We start from the raw sequence: 27,246 nt of genomic DNA on the forward strand, positions 1-27,246 counted from the left end.
TGTGGCAGATTTTGGAGGAGCTCAGCCGACAAGTGTGGCCAGCAACCAGCCAACCAGACCAAGCTCAAGTGGGCGCGGCTTGCCGGAAGAGTAAACGTCGAGTTCGATTTTCTTGACGACGATTAAACGCCTCAATTCCCGACCTCCACACTCACCCAACCAACCCTCCCCTCCCACCACCACCATCAAGCCCGGTCTCCAGGTGTTCCCCGACCGCAGCCAGGTCAAGGACAAAGAACTCGACCTGAACCTTTTCACCTGATCCCCATCGACTCCCCTCCAAGATGGCATCCCGGAGACTCGCTCTCAACCTTTCCAAGGGCCTCACCCGGAGGGCATACCCTTCAGCCCCATTGAGGCGCACCTTTGCGACCCCCGTCTCTGCGCCCATCAGGACCCAGACGACCACACTCAAGAATGGCCTCACCGTCGCTACCCAACATTCACCGTACGCCCAGACCTCTACCGTGGGCATGTGGATCGATGCGGGCTCGCGAGCCGAGACAGCGGAGAACAATGGCACTGCGCACTTCCTCGAGCACCTGGCCTTCAAGGTATGGATCAATTGAGCCTGCTGGGCGCGTCTGAAAGAATGTGAAGGAAGGACTGCTTGCTGATTTTTTGCTTGTTTGACAAAAAAAAGGGTACCTCCAACCGGACACAACAGCAGCTCGAGCTCGAGATTGAGAACATGGGCGCCCACCTCAACGCCTACACCTCGGTATGTCGTCACATCATACGATACCTTCATGTAGTAGTCTCTGACAGCAGCGCAGCGCGAGAACACCGTCTACTTCGCCAAGGCCCTCAACGAGGACGTGCCACAATGCGTCGACATCCTCGCCGATATCCTCCAGAACTCCAAGCTCGAGGAGGCTGCCATTGAGCGCGAGCGTGATGTGATCCTGCGTGAGTCGGAGGAGGTCGAGAAGCAGATTGAGGAGGTCGTCTTTGACCACCTGCACGCCACCGCCTTCCAGCACCAGCCTCTCGGCCGCACCATCCTGGGCCCCAAGGAGAACATCCGCGACATCACCAGGACCGAGCTCTCCAACTACATCAAGCACAACTACACTGCCGACCGCATGGTCCTCGTTGGTGCTGGTGGCATCCCCCACGAGAAGCTTGTCGAGATGGCCGACAAGTACTTTACCAAGCTGCCCTCCAAGTCCCCCGAGACCCACGCCTACCTGCAGTCCAAGAAGAAGCCCGATTTCATTGGCTCTGACGTCCGGATACGTGACGACACCATCCCCACTGCCAACATTGCCATTGCTGTCGAGGGTGTCAGCTGGAACGACGATGACTACTTCACTGCTCTGGTCGCCCAGGCGATCGTTGGAAACTACGACAAGGCCATGGGCAACGCTTCTCACCAGGGAAGCAAGCTGAGCGGTTTTGTCCACAAGAACGACCTGGCCAACAGCTTCATGAGCTTCTCCACCAGCTACAGCGATACCGGGTAAGCCCCTTCCCATCTCTCCGCTTTTAGCATTATACACAACTCAAGACCAAAAGAAAAAGAAAATTGCTGACTCGTGTGGTTGTGTGTGTGTGTGTGTGTGACAGTCTCTGGGGCATCTACCTCGTCACCGACAAGAAGGAGCGTATCGACGACCTCGTCCACTTCGCCCTCCGGGAGTGGACCCGCCTGTGCCAGTCCGTGACTGAGGCCGAGACCGAGCGTGCCAAGGCTCAGCTCAAGGCCTCCATCCTCCTGTCTCTGGATGGCACTACTGCCCTGGCCGAGGACATTGGCCGCCAGATCGTCACCACCGGCCGACGGACGAGCCCCGGCGAGATCGAGCGGATCATCGATGCCGTGACCGCCGAGGATGTCATGGCCTTTGCGCAGAAGAAGATCTGGGACCAGGATATCGCCATCTCCGCCGTCGGCAGCATCGAGGATTTGTTTGACTACCAGAGAATCAGGGGCAGCATGAGCAGGATGTTCTCTTGAAACAACAGAAACAGAGAATCGGAAGCCGGTTGGCAGAACAGGCAAGCAAGCATGATAAATGAAAGAGAGCGAGAGAGCGGGCGAGAAGTAGCAGGCCGGGGGTGGGAGAACGAAGGGAGGAAGCTGGTCACGTTGCTTGTATAATATCTTTGTGAAAGACTACGGGTCGGGTTGTACTGTAGTATGGAGGGGGTAGACATAGAATCGAAGGGGTTTGGTCTTCGTACCAAAGAACGAAAAGGAGACCGCCGAAGAAGAAGAAGAAGAAGAAGAAGAAGAAAAAATAAGCAAGATCCTCTATTCTCTTTGTCCAAACCAAAACAATTGCAAGGTTCAAGATATGGCTTGTATTTATTCATCTATGACTGGTTTGGAGGAGGAGGAGAAGGATGATGGGATGTAGTAGCCTGAAAGAGAGGAAGAGGAGGTTACAAAGGGCAATGGAACATATACTCTCATGTCATGACCATTCATGTCCACAAAAATGCCCCTCAAGTGGGAAGGTGAAGAGGAAGACGAGATGGTTTCCCCTGTGGGAGCTGACTGCGTGATATCTCCTGTATGCATTGTACAATAGTACAGAGGGAAAGCACACATACGAAGAGATGAAACAACTCGGTCTCTGAAATTACATGGCAAAATATACATACAGCCTCCGCTAGACATATTCCAACAACACCAACACCACCAGACACACAGACACACACACACCTTATGCCTCCTGAGCCACCTCCCCTCCCCCCTTTACCTCACCCCCCTTTTCCTCCGCCTCTGTATACGCAGGCGGAGGCAACCCTTCCCCCCCTTCCACCCAGACCTGCGCCAGCTCCTTCTCAATCTCATCCCGCCGCCTCTTCCACTCCTCGACCTTGGCCAGCCTCTCGCGCAGCTCCTGCAGCTCTCTCTCGACGTGCATCTTCTCGCGCTCCGTGCCGATTCTCTCAAACTCCCACTGGTCGCCGGCCTCGCCCAGGCCGAGCACGAGGTTGAAGGTGTGGTATTTCTTAAGAGAGGCGCGGGTGGAGATGGTGATGAGTGCTGTTTTGTTTTTTTTTGGTTTGCGTGGTTAGCCAGAGAGAAAACGTTGTGCTTCAACCACTACTATCTTGGTGTATTCATCAACAGACAGGGCAGGCAAAAACAAATCTCCAAAAAAAAAAAAAAAAAAAAAAAAAAAAAAAAAAAAAAAAAACTTAAAAAACTTACTTATTCCCTTCTCCTTGCATGTCTCATAAAGCAAGCCCTCCACATCAGAACTGACGGCGCTCGTGCCCTCGTCGATAAAGGCGTACTGCGGCTCATGATACAGCAGGCGCGCGATGGCCATGCGCTGCTTCTCGCCGCCGCTCAGCACGTCCTTCCACTCCTTCTTGGTGTCCCAGCCGCCCTCGCGGTCGGGCAGGTAGCCGAGGCGCGCGGCCTCGAGGATGTTCTTGAGCTCGTACTCGTTCCTCCGCTTGGCGCGCATGTCGGCCTCGCCGTCTGGGTAGATGACCTGGTCGCGCAGCGTGCCGACGCTGAGGTAGGGCCGCTGGGGGAGGAACATGATGCCGTCCTCGCCGTTGGCCTTGGGGCGGGACACCAGGCCGCGGTAGACGGGCCACAGGCCGGCCAGGATGCGGGCGACGGCGCTCTTGCCGACGCCGTTGGAGCCCGAGATGAGCAGGTGCTCGCCGCGGCGGACAATGAGGCTGAGCGAGTCCACGAGCTCGTCGCCGCCCTGGGGCCACAGCGCGGGCGCGACGACGGGCACATGCTCGAGGCGCACGCCGTCGAACCCGCGCTGAATGGTACCCTGCACGTCGGACAGGGCGTACAGCTCGCCGCCCGAGGCGCGGGCCGGGTAGGCGCCGGCGTGAACGCGGTGCAGGGTGGCGATGAGGGTGTAGACGCGCGAGGTGTAGCCCGCCAGCTCGGACAGGTCCTTGATGCTGTACATCATGCGCCCGCCCGCGTCGGCGAGCGAGAGCATCAGGCGCTTGTTGGTGATGAAGTTGCCCATGCGCGAGCGCTCGCGGCCGCCCTTCTCGGACGGCTCCAGCAGCTCCGAGGCGCCGCCCAGGCCGCCCCAGGCGGGCAGGAAGACGGGCAGGGACGCCAGCAGGTAGCCGTAGGCGGACCAGCTGTACTTGAGGATGAAGTCCTCGAGGATGTTGTAGCGGATCTTGAGCATGTAGATGCCCTCCATCCAGGTCTTGAGCGACCGGAACTCGCGGTTCAAAAAGTGCTTCTCCATGTCGGCGCCGCCGTAGAAGGCCACCTCCTCGGCATTGGCTATCAGCCTCGCGTGCAGAGAGCGGAAGTCCCCTTCCTTGGCGCCCTCGACCGCCTTGAGCTTGCCGAATGGAGGGGAGAGCCGGCGCAGGATGGAGGCTGTGAAGAAGTAGTTGCTCAGGAGACCGGTCAGGGCGAGGGGCCCGAGGGACCGGTAGAGCTGGTAGTTGAAGACGCAGATGTCCACGAACGGCTTGCCTAGGGACGAGTAGAGGTTGGCCGCCGAGGCGCAGAAGAGGGTCAGGTCTTGGGTGATGTACTGGTCGGCGCCCTGGCCCACGCCGCCGTCCAGGTTGGAGAGCTTGTAGTAGTTGAGGTTGTCGTTCAGGTACAGGTCGTGGATGTACCGGGTGAGCCTGGTGCGGAAGGCGATGGACACCTTGGACTCGAGGAACTTGATCATGGCGTTCACATACGAGGCAAAGCCGCCCAGGCCGCACCACTTCACGATGCCCCAGAGAAACAGCCTGCCGTTGCCAGCGACGAGGTCGCGCACAATCTCGCCGTCCAGCCGCGCGACCACGAGGGACAGGTACGTCCGCAGCATGAGGAACACGCCGTGGCTCACCAGAAGCCCTGCCTCCTTGCTGGTCCACCTGGGGAGCATGATGCTCATCAGGCTCAGGAACTGGTGCAGGAAGGCCAGGTTCAAACCTGGCTTCGTCTGGGCACCGGGAACCGTGCCGTCGGCGAGGCCAGACACCCTGGGCGGATTCAGGAACAGGCGGCGGTGGGCCTCAAAGGTCAAGGGCTTGGTGGTGTTGATGATGACCTTGGAGGTGCCGTCTCTGTAGGGCACGTAGATGGTGCGCGAGCCGTCCTTGTTGTGCACCCACGAGTTGGTGCGCACCAGCTTGACGCCCTGCTCCCTCTCGAAACGCCGCCTCCTCCATCGCCTGCGCGAGCCCTCAGCGCCGAGCACGATGGACGACAGGAGCGCGAGAGTTGCGAGGAGCCTCGTCGTGCGCGATGTCTGGCGCAGGCGCGTGCGGAGCAGGGTGGTATATTTGTCGACGAACCCGAGGATGGCCGCCTCGGCGGCGGAATGCCGCAGTGTTGACTGCGTGGCCATTGGTACGGGGCGCAGGAAGCGAGTCAAAACAACAGAAAACAGCGAGCGCTATCGTGCCATCGGAGGGGGTTGGAGGAGTTGGAGCACCTTGCGACAGGATCCGTTCACGAGCCTCGGTGGTCACAGTGTCGCGACGAGGATCGGGTCACAGCCGAAGGAGGCCGGACCGAGTGCGTAATTTGGGGACGATGTACTGGTATGGCACAAGCTCTCAGGTGTAACTGTGTTGGGTGATGTATCCAACCATGAAGCTGATGAGGGAATTGGAATCTCGAGCTCGAGAAAGGACGACTTGTTGTGTTGTCGACGGCAATGAAGAATTTCCGAAGTCACGAACCATCATTATCCGGTAGAGGTTCTAGAGTTGACGAGGTTTCTGGCATGTGATTCATCCCACTAGCTAACCAAACCAACCACCCCCACCCCTCTCTCCCGCCTTCCTTCCCTTCTGAAAGCTACCTACCATACATGCTAAAATACCACTATAGGGCAGCGCTATAGTGGCCGTGGCCTTTCCCCAGAAAACGCTTCGCCTCACCTCGGGTATGCAAAGTCCGGGGAAGACCAGGGTGTCTTTATGTCTTGTAATCTTTTGGTTACAAGGAAGAAAGTAAAAAGAGTCTTCCGAGGTTCAACGCACGACGGATAGAACATATCCCCAGCAAAGTTTCAGAGTGAAGTTTTGCTTATTTTGCTTTGATTTCTTTCTTGTTTCTCCTGATTTGAGAGACATTCATTCGTAATCCCAGGGCCCTGCTCATCATACCTCCTCTGGCACACCTAAGTTAGGCTGTGGCCGTCAGGAATAAGCAAAAGATCAGGACAGAGAAAGTTCAAGCTTGAAACAACCTTGTCTCCTATTTTCCTGTGTGTCTTGTTTCTGTTTGTCTCCATGAGAGACCAAAGTTTGAGATGCCACAGTACAGCAAACAGACAGACAGAACAAGTAGATGGACGGAGAAGAGAAGAGACGGGCGTTATATTCCTGATGTGGCCTTGTTCCCCGTTGGCAGGGCGAGAGCTGTCTTGACTCGTGGGCACATACACACCGGTTGGGACACCCTGCCTAGGCTGCCCTATTTGGTTCGACCGCCACTGTCACTTGTCCATGTCGCAGTCACACAGCGATTACTCGAGTATGTCCTCATCCTGGTTGAGAACTTGGGAACACACATCTGAACACACACTTGGGGGAACTGGCGAGGATATGTGCAAGGAGGGCTCCATTGATCGACCACCTGGGGCTGTTCCCGCCCATGCGTGTGAACGAGAGATGGATCGGGGGGTGTTGCCCGGATTGCCACTCTTTTCCCGGGCGCCAACAGGGCCAATCAATCCCACCCATCCATACTTGTTGGTGTGTGTCTGCTGCGGGAACGGGACGGCCATGTCCCATCCACCCTGCCACCCAAGTCGTTGCACGCGGGCTTGGGGCAGCTTGTCAGGATGTGTACCGGAATCCTGGTTGGAATTCACGCGAGTGGCTGCATCGTCTGACGGCATTACCTAGTTAAGAGCTCAGAACCAGGACCTCCCTCCCCTGCCTGGACCCAAAAAAGAGGGACGAGGCAACTGGTCAGCCTGGGGTGGGAGTGGCTGCAGAGCCTCCTCTCCCTCTTTTCCCTCCCTCATCCACTTTTCCCACACACCTCCTCTCGAGACTACCAGGGAGGGCACCCAATGAAACCTACGTTACTATACCACGGTAGTATGTACTAGGTCCCACTGGAAGAGGACGAGGTAGAAGAGGAAGAGAACAAGAAGAAGAGCAGATCACGGTTGTGTAGCTCCAAGCCTTGGTGTGTGTGTGTGTGTGTGTGTGTGTGTGTGTGTGTGTGTGTCTCTCTCTCTCTCTCCCCGGCTGTGCCGTCGTCTCCGCTGTGCGTGGAACCTCGTGTGTGGAATCGTGCATACGCCGTCCCGGGCTCTCTCTCTCTCTCTCTCTGACGAAGCTGACAAGCCGCCTGTCTGCTGATTGCCATCTACCGCCATCGTGCTACGGTACCACTCCTGCCCCTTTCTCTCTGTCCTCCAGGCTTGTGTTTATGTCTGTAGAACATTCAAATGAGTCAACCATACCACGGTGAATTCTGTTGTTTTAGAATCTACATAAAAGAGATGACCGATCCTGACCTCGTCCTTGGGTCGCGTCCCGTTCCAAGGAAGAGGAAGAAGAAGAAAGAGAGGAAGGGGGTGAGGACATCATCTCACAGAAAGAATGGCCGGCTTTCCTTTCCCAGGACAGGAATTAAATCACTCTCGAAGCTAATCAGCGATCTGGTATAGCGTGGTCTGTCGATGAAGCGGACAATACTTTTGTTGACAGGGACTAACAGCTTGTGCGCGGAAATATCGTGGTAGCACTGGGCCGTCGTCATTTCCCAACACCCATCCGAGCTGTTCCTTCACGCCTGGGCGCTGTACCTTTTCCACTCCTCTCTTTCTCTCTTTTTCCTTCCCCATCGCGCAGGGACTCTGTCAAATCTCCTTTGCTGGGTACCGTTACTGTGCTGATGATATTATATCATATCTTTTTGGGTCTGTGGTTTTGTGGCGTGGCTCCCTTGTCATTGTCAGATCTCGTCTCTTGACCCGGCATACTTGATTCGCTCAATCTCTTCTTGCCTGTCCTCTCCTATTTCTTTTCTGCGTTGCCTTTTCCAAGGTTTCTTCTTCCCTATTCTAGTTCGTTTTGACTTCATTCTTTTCTCATGTGAAATTTGTCCCGAATACGGATCGGTCAGACCAGTGGATCGAGGGATCAACAGCGCTGAAGGAGAAAACCAATCCACATCCTTAGAAGCTACTTATCGCACTATGGTCCTATGGCACAGCACCAGAAGCCCCTCGGGCCAGGGTAGAGTATCATCGAACCTGAAATAACCCAATCTGAAGGAGTTCATTAGCGGCCCCACTAAATGTAGAAGCGCCAATCCTCATTGGGCAGCCCAGGACCATGGACCTCCCAAGGGCCTTACAGGGGGGGTCCTTCGATCAGTTGGGGGGGGGTGAGGAGAATACGCTGGCGGCGCGACCTTGGGAAGCGAAATTGCAGACGCCCGCTCTTCAGCCTCCAGTGCCCCATTCTGGCACTCCATTGCACACGCCCTGATCCGGCCCTGCTGTAGACGCTGCCCTGTACCGCACCGTACCCATACTGCCACTGCTCTCTCTGCCTGTACACGCTGCACGACACACAGCACGGCATATCACTACACCGCACTGCGCTGCAGCAGAAGCCCTGCACTTCCCAGCACTGCACTGCTCGGCATCGCACTGCACCCTACCCACACCTATACCCTGCCTTGCCTTGCCTCACCCCTTCTTGACCCGACCGACCTACGATCTACTACCCTCTACCCTTCCTCCCCCCCCCCAAAAAGCTCCTTTCTCTTCCTGCAACCCAACCCAAACCCAACCCAAATTACAACCTTTCTTCCCACCCCTCCGGCCTCGATCCTGGCAGACCAAGCCGGCGCCGTGCGATTTATTCCTTTCTTGCCCAAGGTCAATTCTGCGGCCAGCCTTGCCCTGCCCTTGAACCGACCTGCGCTGCGATCGGCCGTTCACTCATTCCTCGTCCCGTCGAGAATTGCTTTCTGGTATCTTACGATACGATATAACGACAACTTCACCGACGACCTTTGAGGGTTTTCCGCCTCTCACCTCCTATTTTCTGGGCGCTCGATCGCCGTGGCTGGCCTTTCCGACCGAGAACGTCTCCTGATCAGTCCAGCGACCTCCTCAAGTGTGCTCTCAACCATCTACGTTGGCTCTTGTCCGCTGAGTTGCCATCCTGCTCTGCATACGGCCGTCACGAACGCCCACGACGTCGCCGATACGCCGATTGGCCTGTACGGGCCATTTGCCGCCGGAACCACTCAGGAGGATCTTATAGAGGAGGGCAAGAGGCTTCAGCTGAATCTGACTTCAAGCAGACGTGCGTCACACACTCTCTCTTCCTTCTAGTCATCCCCCATCCAACACCTGCTGGCGAAAGACGGGCCCTCCGTTTGTCGGCTTGCTGGCTCGCCTCCCCATGCGAACTCCAGTTCACCGCGAATGTCCGTGATCTGCGCCACTGCCGACCGACTGTCCTCGTGAAGCTGACAACTTGGGGCGGTCGGGGCCATATTTCCCCCATCCTCCTTGTCGCGCGGAACTACGTTCTCTCTTGTCTCTCTCTTACATTGTCCCTCTCATTCCCCTGGATGCTGACCAACCCGAACCCCAGGCCGAATCCCACCTGCCCGCGTCGATCCTACCCACCCGCAGAGCCCAAAACTCAGCGACATGTCCCGAGACCTGCTCGAGAAAACCCAGAACCAGGAAAACTCGAGAGATATCGACACTTCGTCCGCAGAGGAGGGTCCAACCGCCACCAAGAGGAGTAGGGGTCTGTTGCACGTGCCGTCGAGGTCCTCGTCCCAGAAGAACCAGCCGTCGCCCACTGCGAGCGGGCTGAGCGGCGTTACTGCGAGCGAGTCCAGGGAGAGCTTCGGCGACCGCTCCAAGGGGTCCAAGGCGAGCATCATGGGTCGCCATAGGAATGGGAGCGCCTCCAGCAATCGGTCGGCTGTCGAGACCGCTCAGACCGCCACCTCGGCTACCGCGAACGCGCCTGTACAACAGAAGAAGAAGAAGGGGGGTCTGCTCTCGCTATTTTGCTGCGGTGTCCCCGACGATGCGAACGCCCTTGACAACGAACCCGCTGATGTCCCTGGCCACAAGGTCGACAAGCTGCCGCACCGGCCGCGGACGGCCAGCCGGAGACAAACGCCGTCAGAGCACGGCGGTAGCAAGGCGCAGCTGACAGAGAAGGATGCGCTGGCGGCTCAGACCGGTGCCGACTCCTCCAAAGCGAATCGGGCGTCGTTGGGTCCCACCGTTCAGGACCCGCCAGCGCCGGCTGAGGAGCCAACGCAGGTAGCGCCCACATCTCCGGCGGGCCCAACCGTGACCGTCCAACCCCCTCCACAGGAGGCCGTCGTGCCCGGTCCAGCGGGGCGCCAGGTCCACGATAAGGATGACGACGGCGATATCCCGATGGCGGACGCGGCAGTGATCTCGCCGACAGAGCCTGTGGTCCAGCCTATGGACGTGGACGACTCGCAAGGCCTGCCCCCCGCACCACCCATGCCAGCGGCGCCCAGCCCGCCTCAGGATGCCGATGAGAGCCTCGTCGCTGTAGCGCCCGACCTGCCCCAGCAGGAATGGCTGCTGCCTCCAATACAATCCCACCTGAAAGGCAGGAAGTGTCTGGTTCTCGATCTGGATGAGACCTTAGTGCACAGCTCGTTTAAGGTAAAGAATCCTCAACCGCCCCCTGGGTTTCCTTCTTGGCACTTGCTGGACCCGTCTTGAGACTGACTTGCTCGCAGATACTTCACCAGGCCGACTTCACCATACCAGTAGAGATTGAGGGCAACTACCACAATGTCTACGTCATCAAGCGGCCGGGAGTCGATCAGTTCATGAAGAGGGTTGGAGAATTGTATGAGGTCGTCGTCTTCACGGCGTCAGTGTCGAAAGTACGTCTGCTTCGGTCGTGATAACTAGTCCCCCCCCCATACTAGAAGGGCTACGCTAATGTTGAACCTCACAGTACGGTGACCCCCTACTGGACCAGCTTGACATTCACGGCGTCGTCCACCACCGACTGTTCCGGGAAAGCTGTCATAACCACGGCGGCAACTACGTCAAAGACCTTTCCAAGGTTGGCCGGGATCTGAAAGACACCATCATCATCGACAACTCACCCACATCCTACATTTTCCATCCTCAGCATGCTGTGCCCATCAGCAGCTGGTTCTCGGATGCGCATGACAACGAGCTTCTAGATTTGATACCCGTCCTCGAAGATCTTGCCGGAGCGAATGTCCAAGATGTGAGCCTTGTCCTCGACGTGACTCTTTGAGAGAGTCTACCTCAAGCCTTCTTTTTTACAATTTTCTTTTTTTATGTCTATAATACCGCCACCAACACCTACCTGCACAACGTTCAAAACAAAACAAACACGAAATGCACACCTCTCTTCCATCAGTTCGACAGCAGTGCACAGCGCAAACTCATTACGCCAAATGTCAGACTTTTTTTTCGGCTTGGCTCAATCATAGCGGACGGCGTTGGGAGACTGCATCACCGGCCGAGGTCGGTGTAGACCTACTGTTTAATACTCATAAATAGTAAGGCTCTCGCAGTGAAGATCTGCCAGCCTGAAGCAACAACGGAGAGAGGTGGGTGGGCGGCGGGTTGGTTCGCGATGGGAGCGGGAGCGAAAGCCAATGCGCCTGAGGTCGACGCTTCTGGGGATGAAAGGAAGAGCTTGAAGCGAGCGAAGAGAAGGGACTTTCGGGAGATAGACGTCATGGATGACTCGAGAGACCCGAGAAAGGGAAGGAGGGAGGAGAGTAAGAGACACTGACCACGGCTGGTCATGATCTTATTCGAGCGAAATTCTTCTCAAATGGCGATTCAGGATGACGAAAATCTGAAGGGAATCCGGCCAGGCTCTGCCCGCTCTTCACCTCGCCAGCAGTGGAAGCACTCTATTATTTCGAGGAAAAGGAGGAGTCAGCAACCAGGCGGCTTATGGCTTTCGTTGTTTCTGTTGCGACTTTTAGGGGCTTTTCTTATCTTTTTCTTCTTATTTTTCTTCTTTCTTCTTGCAAGCCGAAGAAACCACCCCAGCCACCCATCACCACCACTACTACTACTACCACCACCACCAACACTTTTCTGATTCTGTTTCATTTGTCGCACCACCTCTTCTACCTAAACACATTGTCCGGGCACCACCAGAACCATAGCTGCTGTTTTGATTTTCCAGCTTTTTACATATATATCGGAGCATGAGGAAAGAAAGGGGAGGAAATTAAGAGATTGGGGAGGAGAGAGGAAAGAGGAGGTACAAAATAGCTGTCTGCGAGCAGACAGCTAGGCAGACAGACAAATATGGAGTTGGAGAAATTGATAGCGTTTCTGCTGAATTGCTTCTTGATGCCATGTGCTACATTTCTGTTCTTCCTTTGTTGTTAATATTCATTCTTATATTACTTTCTATCTTCTGAAAAGAGAAACAATAAGGGTGTATGAATGTTGTCGTTGGTGGGCTGGGCTGTTAACTCATAAACAGGGATACAAGCATCACGAATGAGGCCATGATTGTAAGGCTAAGGAGGATCGTGTGCGTGGAGAGATAGGAATCACAATCAGTCCTCCTCTGGAGAAGGTCTGCCTTTGATGAATTCTATCATTGATCATGGCAGTACGTGGGGTGGATTCCAGGACATGCGAAACCGGACTTGAGGTCCTGACTACTTCACATCTATGAAGAGGAAGCAGCATCAGCAGCACCTCCCTACAAGCCTTAATGTCTCATGACTGGATCTCAACCAAGAGACACAGGCCGCCCCCCTCCCCCCCCCCCACCCTTTCTCCTAGGTAGTAAAAAAAAAAGATTCCAGTCTGATTTCCCTTATGTCAAATTGGAAAAAAGGGACCCATTCATCCAGGTACTAACTCACTTTATGAGTGTCTCCATACTGGAACTCAGATTTAGGACTTGCAGGGGGGACCTGGGGAGGAGGAGAAGTTGTAGTTTATTAGACGCGGCCAGATCGGACGAACGAAGCTCGGCTGAGGAAAGGACAATCAATGTACGATTGATTTGATTACCTGCATTTGCTTGGGTGTGTCTTGCAGCAGCTAGGTTTAGTAGTACATGGGTAGGCCTGTGCAGCTGGGTACAGTAGGTGGTCCCAGCGCTCTCTTTTTGTCCTGTTTCCCTTGAGGCTTCCCTTCCCCTGTAGCGTCTACACTCAAGCTGGCGTGGCCTGCCTGCCGCCGGCAAAGCACCTTACCCCAGTCCCTGTGGGTGGTGGTATTAGCAGTGTATTAGCTAGCTACAACCAGACAGGCCGGGGCTCCAATTGAACACCTGTTTTCAGGGACTGCCACTGGATTTCAATTGAGGTTTCGTGAGAGAGGAGAGCCATCAACTATCCACACGACACACACACTCAGCACAACATCCTATCCTAGGATTATTTTCTCTCTCTCTGCGCCACTCCTTCTTTCTTCTGTATCTAACGGATTGATTGACATACTACTTCTTTTTACGTCCTTTTTTAATTCTCACATTACCGCTGGTCAAAATGGTATGCTTGCGCGCCTCTGATTTCCTTGCCCCGAGAGGGAGAGAGAGAGAGAGAGAGAGAGAACAACTTGGATCGCCGCACAGCATCTCAAGCTCGAGAAGTCATCATCGACGGTTCTCTCTCCTCTCCTCATCTTCCTCAACCTCCCATCACCCGTTCCCCTCGCCCTAGAGCATCCCTTCCCCAACTCAGAGCTCCAAAACCTCGTCAAATCGCTAACGCGTCCATCGAAACATAACAGTCTTCTCCCCGCCCAACCTCCCCACTGAACTCCCCACCCGCATCGGGTGCCGCCACGGGAGCTCGCCCAGAATCGCCTCCCCCGCCGGGTGGTGCGCGCGCCGTGATCCGCCGCCGGGCTGCGGCCGACCAGAAGGAGAAGGTGGCGAGCGCGAGACCGAACAGCACGCGGGCGGCGGGAGCTGGTGGGAGCAGCAGCACTATGTTGAGTATGTCCTGTCATCTTTGGGCCCCTGGAGCAGAGAGGAGGAGGAGGAGACAAGGGAGGGGACGAGAGGCGTTGTGAAGAGAGAATGCTGTGCTGCGGAGAGGCTCCTTGGGAGGACACACAGCCTTGTCTTGGCGGACTGGAGTGAGCTCTGATCGCCAACTTGCGCTGGAGGCGAGACGGGGGTGTTGTTGATATCTACGATGTGTGAGCTCGGTTGGCTAACATTGCTGCGTGCTATAGGACTCTACACCGACGAGTCTCCCGGTCTGAAGGTCGATCCCGTGGTCGTCCTCGTTCTGTCCCTGGTCTTCATCTTCAGCGTGGTCGCTCTGCACAGTATGTCGATAGAGGCCTCCTTTCGAGACGATTTAGTATAGGGGCTCAGCTAACGGTCTTGAAACAGTCATTGCCAAGATCACCCGCAAGTTCTCCAGCTAGACGAAAAGCCGATCGATATGGAAATGGGAACGCCGAGGATGGGGATATTGCTATGGAGAATCGAGAAGAGAGAAAATATGATGCTACTGTTGTCAAGGTAGTGGGGCTGCTTGGGAAAACGCGGCCGGCCTGGACGGTACGATACGATTCGGGACAAGGCGAGAATCGCTTGTAATGTCGCTCTGCAGCAGCGATTATACGGCGAGACTGTCTATTTTTGGCCCTGGCTTGCTATCCTACGAAGAAAGAAAAACCATCTTGCTCCTTTGCGGCGTCGGGGCTACTTAAGGGGGGTGATTGATCAATCGGACTTGCATTCGGATTATCAAATGCTGTGTGTTTGTCCGCTGATTCTCCTGCATCATGCAAAACTAATATTGTATGCGATGCCTGACGTTCAAACTGTCCACCCACTGACCACTGCCACATAATAGCCGCTATGCGGTGCGCGCCTTTTGCCTCGTGTAAGTTTTATGCTCGAATGTCTTTGCCGCCACCAGGGGCTGTGAACCCCCAAGATCCGCTTTATCGAGGAGTTGGGTGGGTTGCTTGATTGGCTTGGCTCGTCTTGCGGCAGCGGCCAAGGATACAGGGACTGGTACTTCCCCCCCGCGCCACCAGAAACGTCGTCATCGGGTGTGCCCTTTAAGTCTAGAGCTCGGATTGTAGCAGCAGCAACTGACTGTTTGAACTTCAAGATACTCATCTGAGAAATTCAATCAAATTATTACAAACAGATATTTTTAAACTTGTTTATTCTCTCTTGACTGGGTGAATGTCTCCTTTGTGGACTTGACTCGTACAGTTGTTACAGTATTGAACCTCGTTCACGCATCTTAACCTCATCTTTTCTTCCTTCCCTCTCCTCACTTCCCGGGCAATCGACACTATTGAAGCTTCTTTTTATTTTTATTTTCTCTTATCGACATCACAACCTGGGTAGCCTTGCTTATTCTTCTTTCACACATGGAGACGGCACCAGTCTAATACAGACAACCTGTCTATTACCATCAATCGTCCCAGTCTCTCTCGCTCAAGTCTCTCATCACCTTTGACTTGACGTGACCTACCAACGACGACCTCGATCACCACCGCCACCATGGATAAGAGAACAGCACCTACATCTGGCTCGTCTGCCGTAAAAACATCGACCACTGATGGCCCAAACCTGGCTGAACTTGCTGGCAGCAGCCCTCTGGACCTTGGAGCCAACGAAGATGCGCCTCCAGCATACGGCGAGCTTCATAACCAGTTGAACCTCTCACAGGCGGGGTTCAATGCCAACGCCTCCATTACAGGTATGTTTCTTTTCTTGGGCAATCACTTGGCGAAGAGAGGTAACCGACATCAGAGACGGTGTCTTGCTAACAATGTCTCTCTGCACTCACACAGACGATGGCCGTATTCGCATCAATATCAACCAGACCGATGGCACGCTGGCTGATCTCCTGGCTCCGGCCCTTATACGAAGCCAGGCTCTTCCCTCTGAGAAGTCTTCAGAGCCGCTCCCGCCAGCATACATCCCGCCCAGCCTCGGTGGCCGGCCTGGACAGGAGCCCCCTCCGAAGCTGAACGTGGTGATTCAGATCGTTGGCTCGCGCGGTGATGTCCAACCCTTTGTGGCCTTGGGCAAGGTGTTGAAGGACACATATGGCCACCGCGTTCGCGTCGCCACCCATCCTGTGTTCCGGACCTTTGTGGAGGAGAACGGCCTCGAGTTCTTCTCCATCGGCGGGGACCCGGCCGAGCTCATGGCCTTCATGGTGAAGCACCCAGGGCTCATGCCGGGCTTTGACGCGGTCAAGAGCGGCGAGATCGCCAAGCGGCGGAGGGGCATAGAGCAGATCGTGCTGGGCTGCTGGCGGAGCTGCGTTGAGGCGGGCGACGGCCTGGGTCCGCCACCAGAGCCGCACCAGAGCGGCGAGCCCCTGAGCTCCTTCACGAATGGCGACTATACCTTGCCTGGCGACACTGGCAGCAAGCCCTTTGTGGCCGACGCCATCATCGCGAATCCGCCCAGCTTCGCACACATCCACATCGCCGAGAAGATGGGCATTCCCCTTCACATGATGTTCACCATGCCTTGGACGGCTACCAAGGCGTTCCCTCACCCGCTGGCCAACATCGAGAGCTCCAACGCCGAGGTAGTCATGACCAACTGCGTCTCGTACGCCATGGTTGAGATGATGACCTGGCAGGGGCTGGGCGATGTCATCAACCGCTTCAGGACCAAAGTGCTGGACCTGGAGCCGCTGAGCCTGATCTGGGCGCCGGGCCTGCTGACCAGGCTTCAGATTCCCACCACGTACTGCTGGAGCCCGGCCCTGATCCCCAAGCCCACCGACTGGGGCCGGGAGATCAGCATCTCGGGCTTTTACTTCCTCGATCTGGCCACCTCGTACACGCCCGCCCCAGACCTGGCTGCCTTCCTTGATGCCGGCCCGCCCCCCATCTACATCGGCTTTGGATCCATCGTCGTCGACGACCCCAACAAGCTCACGCGCATGATCTTCGATGCCGTCACCATCGCGGGTGTGCGCGCCCTCGTGTCCCAAGGGTGGGGCGGGCTGGGCGCCGACTCGGTGGGCATCCCAGACGGCGTCTTCATGCTCGGTAACTGCCCTCACGACTGGCTCTTCAAGAAGGTCTCGTGCGTGGTGCACCACGGAGGCGCAGGCACCACAGCTGCGGGAATCAAAACGGGCACACCCACCGTCGTTGTGCCATTCTTTGGTGACCAGCCCTTCTGGGGCAGCATGATCGCCCAGGCTGGCGCAGGGCCCAAGCCCGTCCGGTACAAAGACCTGACCGCCGAGATCCTGGCCGAGATGATCACCTCTGCACTGCAGCCCGAGACGCAGGCGCGAGCCAAAGAGCTGGGTGAGAGGATCAGGGCCGAAAAGGGAGCCGACGTCGGGGCCAAGAGTTTCCACGACTTTCTGGACTATGACAAGCTGCGGTGTTCTGTCGCCCCGAGCCGCATCGCCGTGTGGAGGGTCAGGAGGACACAGGTGCGGCTGAGCGGGCTGGCCGCTGCAGTGCTGGTGAAGGAGGGGTTGTTGCAATATACGGACCTCAAATTGTAAGTCTGTTTGCCTAAACCCTCTCCTTCTTACTTTGAAACCCCCATACATATGTGTGTGTATACTAACATGTAGAATGTGCTTTACTTTTAAAGGTATCGCCCTAATGAGTACAGCACGGAACAACAGCCCTGGGACCCCATCACGGCCGTCACAAGCGCCCTCGTCGGTGATGTGGGCACCATGGCGCTGGCTATCCAGGACATACCGGGGCCTTGGATGAAGATGGCCAAGAAATCACAGTCTGGGACGCCACCGCCTACCACCACCAGCGGCGGCGGCAAGAGCGAAGAGGCGGCGACCTCGAGTACGTCACACGACGGCGCGTCGACCACCACCCTGACGCAGACAACCGACGTTTCTAGCCAGCTGCTGACCCCCTCCACCTCAGGCCGAGACGGTAGCAGCACGCCAGAAATCCTCCAGCCCAGCACGTCGGCGACGGGCTCCTCCAACTCTCGCTCCGGATCCAAACCGCTCCCTCGTCAAAAGTCCAACTTCGATGTCGAGGGCGCGCTGGACGCCTCGATCGAGACGGGCAAGGGCGTGCAGCGCCTTGTGGAGACGGGCATGAAGACGCCCATGAACTTTTGCCTGGGGTTGGCCAAGGGTTTCCGGAATGCGCCCCGGCTTTACAACGACGATACCGTGCGGAAGCAAGAGAAGGTGACGGGCCTGGCCAGCGGGGTCATGGTCGCTGGGAAAGAGTTTGGGCTGGGCCTGTTTGACGGCATCACGGGGCTGGTGACGCAGCCTCTACGCGGGGCGGAGAAGGATGGGGCGAAAGGTCTGATCTCAGGCTTTGGGAAGGGGATTGGGGGAATTGTCTTTAAGCCGGCTGCTGGTAAGTGTTTGAATCATCTACAATTTCTTCTTCCTCTCGTCACCATTATTGTCATCATCATCATCATCATCATCATCTGCTTGTTCTTCTTATTCTTTCTTCCTTCCCTCCCCTCCCCAAATTGATGACCAACATCAACTGACCACTCACTTACCACCTACAGGCGTCTGGGCCGTTCCCGCCTACTTGATGAAGGGTGTGCACGCCGAATTCCGCGCCAAATTCCACAAGAGCGTCGAGAACTACATCATTGTCTCGCGCATCCTGCAGGGACAGGACGACCAACGCCACGCCAATCCACAGGAGCAAAACGACATCGTGCTGCGATTCAACAGCCTCAAGGACGAGATGAAGGGCTTTCAATTGCTCAAGTCCAAGGGAAAGCAGGCCGCATCATCGTCAGCACCAACACAAGCACAAGACAGGGACAGCCACAGGGAAGACAACGACAGCACTGTCCCGGACGCTCCACCTAAGACGGGCTTCCTGGCCACACGACACCTACCCATCGAGGAGCGGAGGAGGCTTCACGCGCTCAAGGATGCCTGGAAAAAGAATAAGGACAAGGCCGACGCCTCTTCCTCCTCCTCCGTTGCGCCTCCACCAGCAGGCAGCCCCGAATCCGAAGACGAGGAAATAGAGCGCGCCATTCGCGAGTCCATCGCCCAGACGTCCCGTGGCGACCATGCCGAGGACTTGGCTGTCGAGTCGCAAATGCGTGCGAGTCTCAGGGAGATGAAGCGCATCGCAGGAGGAAAGCAGGGGCAGGGTGGTCAGGAGAAGGGGGCGGCGACGGGGCAGCAGCCGCCCGCCTTCCCGGAGAGGGTGGCGCAGAAGGCGGCGGAGGCAGGGATGAATGAGGACATTTCGGAGGAGGAGTTTCAGGCGCTCATTGCTGAGGCTGTGCGGCAGAGCGTCACGGCTGAACAGCAGCGTGGGACTGCTGGTGATAACGGCGATGTCGAGGACGAAGAGGACGAGGAATTCCGTAGAGCGCTAGAGGAGTCACGACGGGGCAACAGCGCGGGTGTGGGACATGGAGGCGGCGACGACGACGAAGAGCTAAAGAGGGCGGTGGAGGAGTCGGAGCGGGCGCATAGGGAGCACCTCGCGCGCAATTCGACGGAGCGGAGCGAGGAGGAGATTGTTATGGAGTATGTCAAGAAGCAGAGCCTCGCCGAGGAGGCGCTCCGCCAGAAGGCGGCCAGGGGCAAGGACAATGCCGCGGCCACATCTCGTGGTGGAGAGGATGAAGACGATGATGAGGATTTAAAGAGGGCTATGGAGGAGAGCTTGCGCATGAGTGGTAGGACGGGTGGTCCCTCTGGCTCAGCATCGTAGGAGGTGTTTTTCTCTCTTTATTTTCCTGCATTCGAAACCAACAAACGCAGGACGCGTTGGTCTTCTTTTGCTTTCATGGATCTTTCCGATTGCATTGGTTTTGTTCAATTGGGTGGATGTGAGACAATATACCCTGGATAGAGAGAAGATAAACGAGAAATGCATGTACAGCAAATTATTCTCCTTTTTTCACTTTCACACAAAGCAATTGAGCCAGATGAGCATCAATCCTCACCTCTCACCTCTGTTCGACCTAGAGATGCAACCCTCCCTCCAGCTTTTTTCAAGACTGCATCCCATCCATCACACCCTGATTCCCACTCCGCCACGCTGGAATCACCGTCATCGCACTGATTCGCCATGGGTTGACGACGCCGCCGTCGAGGTGGGGGAGGCGGGTGACCTCGATGATGGAGCGGCCCTAGATTGTTGATTCCCCTCACCATTCTGTTTAGTTCATTGACAGAGCATATGATTTGGAATGAAAGTTTGCTGCAGCGCAAAACTCTGCTGCTTACTGAGGGCGGAGAGGCAACACTGGAAAGGGGAAAGAGAGAGGGAAAGAAAGAAAGAAAAAAAAAAAAAAAAAAAAAAAAAGGAGGGGGGGGGGGGGCTGGACTTACTCCGTTTTGAAGAAGTGGTCCCCCTTCTGCAGCGGCGCGGACCATGGACGCTCCGGCTTGGGATACCAGGACTTTGGCTTTGTCGGGGTGGTTTGGGGTGTTGGGCTGGGGGAGCTCGATGATGAGGTTTCTGGGCAGGTGGGCACGTGTTGTCAGTTTTTCTTCTTCTTTTTATTATTATCATCATTCTTTTCAAACCCTCCTCGTTTTCCCCCTTTTCTTCTCCTCCCCTCCTCCTCTGCCCTATGATGTAGGTATCTTCATTTTTTAAAGATTCATGTGAGTCTCGTCTACATACCCATATATATGCTGCGAAGAGTCAAAGTGCTCACACATCCTGACGACCTGTGGCGCCCACTCGGTCGCGGCGACGGTGGAAGGCTCGCTGCCTAGGATCCTGGTGTAGTCTATGTGGACCTCTGGGGCGAAGACTTCGCTCAGGAGGCCGGCTTCCGAGCGGGTGTCGTAGTACCAGGGCTGTGGGGAGAATGTTAATCATGATGGAAATGTGTCTTGAGTAGGGAAGGAGGTGGAAGGAGAGCGGGGAGGGGTTGTGGCTTACCAGCTTAGTTACGGTGTCGTGGATGTTGGCCCTGTCGAGAAGGTAGTCTGTGACGGTATAGGTGGAAGACATGTTGGATTCTTGGTGTATTCAATTGGTATCACAAAAATCTACTTATTGGGTAGTCTGAGTATTGGGTCTCGCTGTCGTTGTGCTGGATTCTCACGGACCTTGAGTTCACTTAGATATATTCATATGCGCCTAGTGCTTATATGTAATGAAACTACTTCAAGTACCACAGCAGGTATAGCCTCAAGTTCCTGATCCTAGATCCCCACATCTCACGGATGAGACTGGAACAAAACCCGTAAACCCCGACAACACGGCTCCATGGATGTTCCGTGGATGCATAATCAGGACATCAGCAGCTCACATGCCAGCCTCGAATGGCTGTATTTTCATTTTATTGAGTGTCTGCATTGATGGAGCGAAATCCGTTTCCCGGGACTGAAGCTGGATCTGAGTCTGTTTGGGTAAGACCAGAAAGGGGCAAACTGTGACTCCTTTCCCGGATGCGTCTTTGTTATCCATGAAAGAAAGGGTTACAAATTTTGAATAATATATTGGTTTCTGGCTGTAGTTGTCAATGGGGTTTTGGCTGGGCATGATTAGGTTGAAGATGAGAGGAAACGAGTTATCCGTCAAGGGGACCTTGATAGAGAAGGAAAACACTGGAATAGCAAGACTCCGTGAGGAAAAAATGGTCAGGTCAGATAACGAGGCAGACGATCAATTTCTTATCGACATTAGAGTCCGGATCTTGCCTTTCTTCAACAAGTCCTTGAATTTCTGCTTCCTTCGAGGCTTGAGACCCTCGTCACTCTCTTCTCCCCCCTCATAATCCAAGTAGATCTCATCTATGGCACTCGGCCCATCATTCTCTCGCTCTTTCCCATTCCCTCTCCAACCTCACTCGCTCAACCCTCTCACACTCGTCCTTCTCCTTGTCCCTCTCCAGCATCTCCCTCCTCACCCTCTCCCTCCTTTCCTCCTCCTCCCTCTCCTCCTTCACTTCCAGCCCCCTCTCAATCCTCCACGCCTCCTGCTCATCAAATCCAATCAGCTGATCAAGATTCTCCCACTCCTTCTTCAACCTCCTCAACCGTCCCCGGACCTCTTCCCTCTTCCTCTTCAGCTCCCGCCGCGTGGTCGTCGCCCGCTCGTCCACCAACACCTGGCATCCACCGCACATGTCGTGCACGCGATACAGCCGGAACCCCTTCTCGGAGATGCCGCACGACGGGTCGATGCATCGGAAGCTGTTCATCACATCGGCGGCCTCGGCGCGGTACTGCTGGCGTTTGGTGCACTGGCAGCAGGTCCACTGGAGAGGGCGGAGGTGGTTTTGGCGGATGTGGGTGGCGATGGTCGTGAGCTGGAGCTCGATGGAGGCGCGGCAGCGTTCTCTTGAGGACGAGGAGGAGGAGGAAGTGTGTTGCTCCTGGTGATTATCGTGGTTGATGGAGGCTGAGACTGTATGGGAGACAGAGCCTGCCCCGTGATTCTCGGTTTCGTAATGTGTCATGGCTGTGGTCTGGCCGTTCAGAATCAGGCATAAGATTTAGAATGGATCTTTTCGGCCCATGAGTGAGGTTTCTTTCCAAAGGTAAACACTATACTAAAGAGGCCAACTTGTAGTCCAGTGGCTGGCGGAGATTGGGAAGCGAAACGACAACGTGCTGTCCGTTGTTCAATGAGAATGGGAGACGATACTGTAATTATGATGAGGTTCTACAGTATGCTCCGAAAGTACTCTTAAAGTAATCGTGTCTTTAGAAACACGCTGATTACCGATTCAGCGAATAGGGTCCTACAGAGTCACCGACCACTATGACTTGAGTGATCAAGCCTTGTCATAGACTAGGAGATTAATTACTCACTCGCTTTCCGGCCACTTCAAGCCGTTAAGATTAAAGGCTACATTTACCGTGGTCTTGTGAAGACTGATGCATTAATTTCAGCAAACCACAAGACCTCTGAAGGTATCTGTGATAGACGTGACTTGCTTGAGGCCCTCATCCATACTTGGGTATCGATTTAGTTGGATTCTCAACCTCCGTTCTCCATGCTCTTATTTTTCACATGAATAATACATTGATGTATTGCTAGGAGGGGAAATTACGCGTAACGTATCATGAAACCCCCCTATTCCCAAGAGGAGGGCGAAAATAATGATCATATCAAGTGAATGTGAAGGTGAGGGTGTGATTAACCAGTCCATCACCGTTCTCGGTGGCCATTTAGCGGCGGGGATTGCCTCTAGCGGCCGGTCAATTACGTCGTGGTTGAACTTGGGTGCAGCCGTTTTCCTGTCGTCATTGAATATGCATGTCCTCCCCCTCAATCTGCAGCTGGCTACATGATCCAAAGCATGATGACACGACATAAAATGTGAGTCGATTCTTTCATCACCAATATACCGATCCTTTAGCACCATGTTTCATCGTCTACCAACATCCACAGCATCGACTTTATTTCGCAGTTCATTCAGACCGACTCATACAAGCTGGACAACAGTATCTCGAGCGACCATGGCTACCGGTAGGTTTTCATACCATCTTATCCAGATATCATTTGGCATTCCCGATATACAACTGATCACCAAGCTACAGGCAAGTCTGAGAATTACGAGTTGCAAGCAAATGCGTTGTTCGATGTATCCCACATCACAGCGGTCGTGACTGGAGGCGGTACAGGCATTGGTCTAAGTGAGTGATCAAGCACTAAATCATTGGCCTATCTGCCCTTCCAACCTGCCTCAATATAAATACATAAGGTCATCACACTAAACAACATCAAAACCACCATAAAAGTGATCATCCAAGCCTTGCAGTCCAACGGGGCCAAAGTCTACATCACGGGTCGGCGCGAGGATGTCCTCCAGCAGACGGCCAAGACTTACAGCACCGGCCCTGGCAGCGTCCACCCGCTGGCCGGAGACATCAGCTCCAAGGATGAGACCATCCGCCTCGCAAGGGAGATGGAGGACCGGGAGCCCGGTGGGATCAACCTGCTGGTCAACAACGCCGGGATCGCACGCGACGACGAGACCAAGTTTTCAAAGAATGGCGAGCCGGACATGAAGGATGCGAAGGCCATCTCGGAGCACTTTCTCCAAACCAAAGAGCAGCAGTGGACCGACACGATGCGGACGAACGTGGCTGCGCAGTATTACATGTCCATGGCCTTCCTGCCTCTGCTGGCCAAGAGGAATGGCAGCGGCTCCGACAAGGGCTCCTCGTCGCAGATCGTCAACGTGTCGTCCATCTCTGGGGCGATGAAGGGGTCCAGCGGCGGGCAGCCCATCTATGCAAGCTCCAAGGCAGCGTACACGCACCTGAGCCGCATGCTGGCGACCCTGTTCAAGGACGTGCACGTGCGTGTAAATGTCATTGGGCCTGGGCTTTTCCCCAGTGAGATGACCGCTGGGTCGTCGGGCGAGGATAATAAGAGTACGCTCGACCACAAGTCAACTAACCCAGCAGGTCGGACTGGGCATGATTCAGATATGGCGGCGACGATTCTTTTCCTTGCCGGGAAGGGTGGATCGTTCTATAACGGACAGATTTTGTATCCTGATGGTGGTGAGTACTTGGTTAGATTCTTCTTATGGTTGAGATTGGTCACTGATTTCTGGAATCACAGGCTCGACTTTGACCAATCCGGCTGTGAACAACTGAATGATATGGATAATTTAATGTCACGTATACACCCCAGTCATAGCTACTATCCATTAATTTCACGACTCTTCACCAGTGGATTTGTCATTAAGTATTGTACTTTAGTGTCTCATGACGCAGCGTTTGACAAGACTTTTCAGTTTGCATGGCAGTAACACCCGTCAAACATAGGTAGATGAATAATCAGGACTAATACCATGCGATGACTTGTGTAAGTAATGGTGAGGCAGGTCTTATGGCTTTGTCGTAAGTTGTTTTGCGTCCATCTTGTTGTCTATACCTGAGGTGGTCAATGAATCGCTCCAAGGCCTGCAAGTCATCCACACTGAGTTCTGTGCCCAATTTTCTTTCCACCAAGTCACTTTGCAACGATGAGTCTCAACTTCAACAACGTCACTCGTTAAACATAGTCACACATTGGTTGTACAATCACGGGAAAGCGCTCATCACTTTGTTTGCGCCAACAATCAGATGTGCTGCACACAAAAAATCTGTTCTTATTCCAACAACCCCCTCGTTTCAGATAGCCTGATCTTTATCAATGAACTTGGACAGAATCAGCTATCCCCACAATGCACATCTCCTCCACCCCCATGCTCCAGACAGCTTCACGCCACTCCGGCAGCTGCAATCCTGAGGTCTCTATAGAACCCAGCTGGCCCAGATCTCCAGATGGCTCAGGATGGGACGGCAAGAATTTGCTCCCGATGGTCCTCAGAGGCGCCAGCCCGTTCCGCAAAACCTGGGATGTCAACGTGCTCCTAAAGGAAGTCGAAAGCATCCTCGGCGCCCAGGTGGTCGATATCCCTCAAGCATCAGCCGGCGCACACAACTACGGCCTCGCCATGGAACTCTCAGACGGCCGCCAAATTTTGGCACGTCTGGCAAAGACCGACGTCAACAGGTGGACTTCCTGCAGTGCTTCATCTCTGGAGTCGAGGTGCAGGGAGCTCAACTTTGAGGTGGCCACATATCGGATTCTGGAGTTCAGCATGGACATTCCCACTTCTCGTCTTCTTTACCACCGTCCGTGCCGTCGCCGCTGTCTAGGCCCTGGTCACCAGGTGGCGAATGATACGAATGACATCAGTGGTCGAAGCCTTGTGATATTCGAGCTGACCAAGGGGAAAAACTTTATGTGGGATGAGCTGAACGAAGGCCAAAAGGTAAGTTGGTTTAAAACATTGAGCCCCTCTTGTACAGGTTCCCACCTACTCATACGCAAGACTCTATGCTCTTAGATTCAATTAATCAACAAAGCCGCTGCTGTTCGTGCAGAATTGTTACATTTCCAACTGCCACCCAGCTTTTCTGAAGACTGGCTGCTGCCGAGGATCATGTTTGTACCCGCGGCATTGGACTTCCCACACACAGTCACACCAACACGAGACTTCTGCATAGCGCTTCTCCAAAGTGCGGTCGAGGCAGTGTTCAAGAACAAAGTCATCTGCAAAACACCGGGGAAAGATACTATCGACCCAAAGCTGCTCGCAGCCAAGCAGTCCATCCTGCGGTTTATCCCATCGATCCTGCCTGCGCAGAGGCACGACGAGGAGAATCTTGATTATTACCGTTTTGTCCTCCAGCACGACGATTACGGTATCCACAACATGTCCATCTGGTTGGACGAAGAGGGTCGCGTCGGCATCACTTCGGTGTACGACTGGGAGACGGGATGTATCGTCCCGCTTATCTTGTCCGAGATTGACTTCTTGATCTTTGGTCGCTACCTGACTGTCGACGGGAATGGCGAGCCATCCTGGCGCCTGTGGGATCCGGCGACTAAGGTGGAGCCAGAATGGCCTGCTATGTTCCAGACACATGCTCGTCACTACGTCCAGGTATGTCTTGTTGTGAGCGACTCCATCTATATGTGAAAAAGGATATCGGGTCTAAGTCAAATGAACCTAGGCACTCAAGCAACGCGCACCTGTTTTGGACAGTGCGATCCGTGAGGGAAAGGATGCGCGCCACTTGTGGCTTGCATTGAAGCGGTGGCGAGGAGATGATCCGCTCCAGTTCTTTTGCGAGCTCGGCACCTGGGCTGAGGCCAGAATGAGAGAGAAAGAGGGAGGTTGGATGGAATATAGAGCTTGACGGGAGGGGGAATCGATGCCAGAGGCAAGGAGGTCATCGTATGTGTAGTCAATTACGAGATAATCACAGTGAATCATCTGGGGCAGATTCAGGCATAGGATGCGGAAAGGACTTGATACGAGTAGTTTCAGAAAGTTTCCGCTGTATCGGGGTTCCCAAGTTGGGATCCATCCGAGACCCGTGGGCATCAGTGGTTATGATTTTGTGCAGGAGCTGTGAGTATAGGGCTCATCTATGCTACTATGGGGTTGAACTAGGAGCAACGTTGACATTGACAGTACATCAACAGTGACTATGATGAGTATTTACCTCCATGTACCGGGACCAGATTGGCTATTAACGAACACCTGCATGGCAAGGTTCTGAACATCTCGAAAGAGCAGATATTTTTCCTCAGCCGCACTGCTATTGTAAGTAGCGACGCCATGCCACCGCACTGTCTTCAGGCTCAGCAACCCTGGATCCGCGCGTGTCGTGCGCCCATACCAGCCGCCCGCCAAGTACGTTCCCACATCCGTGGCACTTCGGTGTTTGTGGCGCTACTCCCACCCTTACCGCCGGACCCGTTTTCTGGGGCAATGATTTCCAAGAATGCTTGAAAATTGTACCTTGATGGAGAGAATTGGATCGTAAGATTGTCTCTCTACTACTATACGCGGAGA

The 27,246-nt window shown here is 54.7% G+C and overlaps 9 protein-coding genes across 9 annotated transcripts; 6 read left to right on the plus strand and 3 right to left on the minus strand.

Annotated features, from left to right (window-relative positions):
• Positions 1-158: 158 nt before the first annotated feature.
• Positions 159-2,272, plus strand: M406DRAFT_293880 (mitochondrial processing peptidase subunit beta). Its single transcript, XM_040919105.1, has 4 exons — positions 159-554; positions 644-721; positions 777-1,462; positions 1,570-2,272. The coding sequence occupies exons 1-4, from the start codon at positions 285-287 to the stop codon at positions 1,958-1,960; spliced, it is 1,425 nt and encodes a 474-aa protein (XP_040773221.1). The 5' UTR covers positions 159-284; the 3' UTR covers positions 1,961-2,272.
• Positions 2,273-2,672: 400 nt separating this feature from the next.
• On the minus strand, positions 2,673-5,306 carry M406DRAFT_46690 (uncharacterized protein; the record flags this gene model as incomplete). The annotated part of the gene is made up of 2 exons (XM_040924309.1): positions 2,673-2,998; positions 3,167-5,306. The coding sequence occupies 2 exons, from the start codon at positions 5,304-5,306 to the stop codon at positions 2,673-2,675; spliced, it is 2,466 nt and encodes an 821-aa protein (XP_040773222.1).
• A 4,211-nt stretch (positions 5,307-9,517) lies between these two features.
• On the plus strand, positions 9,518-11,223 carry M406DRAFT_63216 (uncharacterized protein; the record flags this gene model as incomplete). Its single annotated transcript, XM_040924822.1, has 5 exons — positions 9,518-9,560; positions 9,670-10,367; positions 10,515-10,610; positions 10,688-10,837; positions 10,912-11,223. 5 exons carry the CDS (start codon positions 9,518-9,520, stop codon positions 11,221-11,223), a joined length of 1,299 nt encoding a protein of 432 aa, XP_040773223.1.
• A 2,123-nt stretch (positions 11,224-13,346) lies between these two features.
• On the plus strand, positions 13,347-14,681 carry M406DRAFT_357373 (Pre protein translocase Sec Sec61-beta subunit). Its single transcript, XM_040923663.1, has 4 exons — positions 13,347-13,465; positions 13,707-13,914; positions 14,157-14,252; positions 14,320-14,681. The coding sequence occupies exons 1-4, from the start codon at positions 13,463-13,465 to the stop codon at positions 14,352-14,354; spliced, it is 342 nt and encodes a 113-aa protein (XP_040773224.1). The 5' UTR covers positions 13,347-13,462; the 3' UTR covers positions 14,355-14,681.
• Positions 14,682-15,573: 892 nt separating this feature from the next.
• On the plus strand, positions 15,574-19,610 carry M406DRAFT_10996 (family 1 glycosyltransferase; the record flags this gene model as incomplete). The annotated part of the gene is made up of 4 exons (XM_040915361.1): positions 15,574-15,652; positions 15,747-17,436; positions 17,533-18,281; positions 18,445-19,610. Coding segments are annotated over 4 exons (3,684 nt in total), but the record flags the coding sequence as incomplete, so codon positions are not given.
• A 451-nt stretch (positions 19,611-20,061) lies between these two features.
• On the minus strand, positions 20,062-20,879 carry M406DRAFT_72265 (uncharacterized protein; the record flags this gene model as incomplete). The annotated part of the gene is made up of 5 exons (XM_040925534.1): positions 20,062-20,069; positions 20,141-20,159; positions 20,246-20,375; positions 20,544-20,722; positions 20,808-20,879. The coding sequence occupies 5 exons, from the start codon at positions 20,877-20,879 to the stop codon at positions 20,062-20,064; spliced, it is 408 nt and encodes a 135-aa protein (XP_040773226.1).
• A 657-nt stretch (positions 20,880-21,536) lies between these two features.
• M406DRAFT_332632 (uncharacterized protein) lies at positions 21,537-22,332 on the minus strand (the record flags this gene model as incomplete). The annotated part of the gene is made up of 2 exons (XM_040920769.1): positions 21,537-21,664; positions 21,738-22,332. The coding sequence occupies 2 exons, from the start codon at positions 22,330-22,332 to the stop codon at positions 21,537-21,539; spliced, it is 723 nt and encodes a 240-aa protein (XP_040773227.1).
• Positions 22,333-23,338: 1,006 nt separating this feature from the next.
• Positions 23,339-24,487, plus strand: M406DRAFT_341503 (NAD(P)-binding protein; the record flags this gene model as incomplete). The annotated part of the gene is made up of 4 exons (XM_040921673.1): positions 23,339-23,348; positions 23,420-23,515; positions 23,621-24,391; positions 24,453-24,487. 4 exons carry the CDS (start codon positions 23,339-23,341, stop codon positions 24,485-24,487), a joined length of 912 nt encoding a protein of 303 aa, XP_040773228.1.
• A 593-nt stretch (positions 24,488-25,080) lies between these two features.
• Positions 25,081-26,584, plus strand: M406DRAFT_263472 (uncharacterized protein; the record flags this gene model as incomplete). Its single annotated transcript, XM_040917593.1, has 3 exons — positions 25,081-25,366; positions 25,766-26,328; positions 26,399-26,584. The coding sequence occupies 3 exons, from the start codon at positions 25,081-25,083 to the stop codon at positions 26,582-26,584; spliced, it is 1,035 nt and encodes a 344-aa protein (XP_040773229.1).
• Positions 26,585-27,246: the final 662 nt, after the last annotated feature.

Source organism: Cryphonectria parasitica (assembly GCF_011745365.1).
Source record: "Cryphonectria parasitica EP155 unplaced genomic scaffold M406scaffold_7, whole genome shotgun sequence".
In the NCBI taxonomy this organism is placed as follows: domain Eukaryota; kingdom Fungi; phylum Ascomycota; class Sordariomycetes; order Diaporthales; family Cryphonectriaceae; genus Cryphonectria; species Cryphonectria parasitica.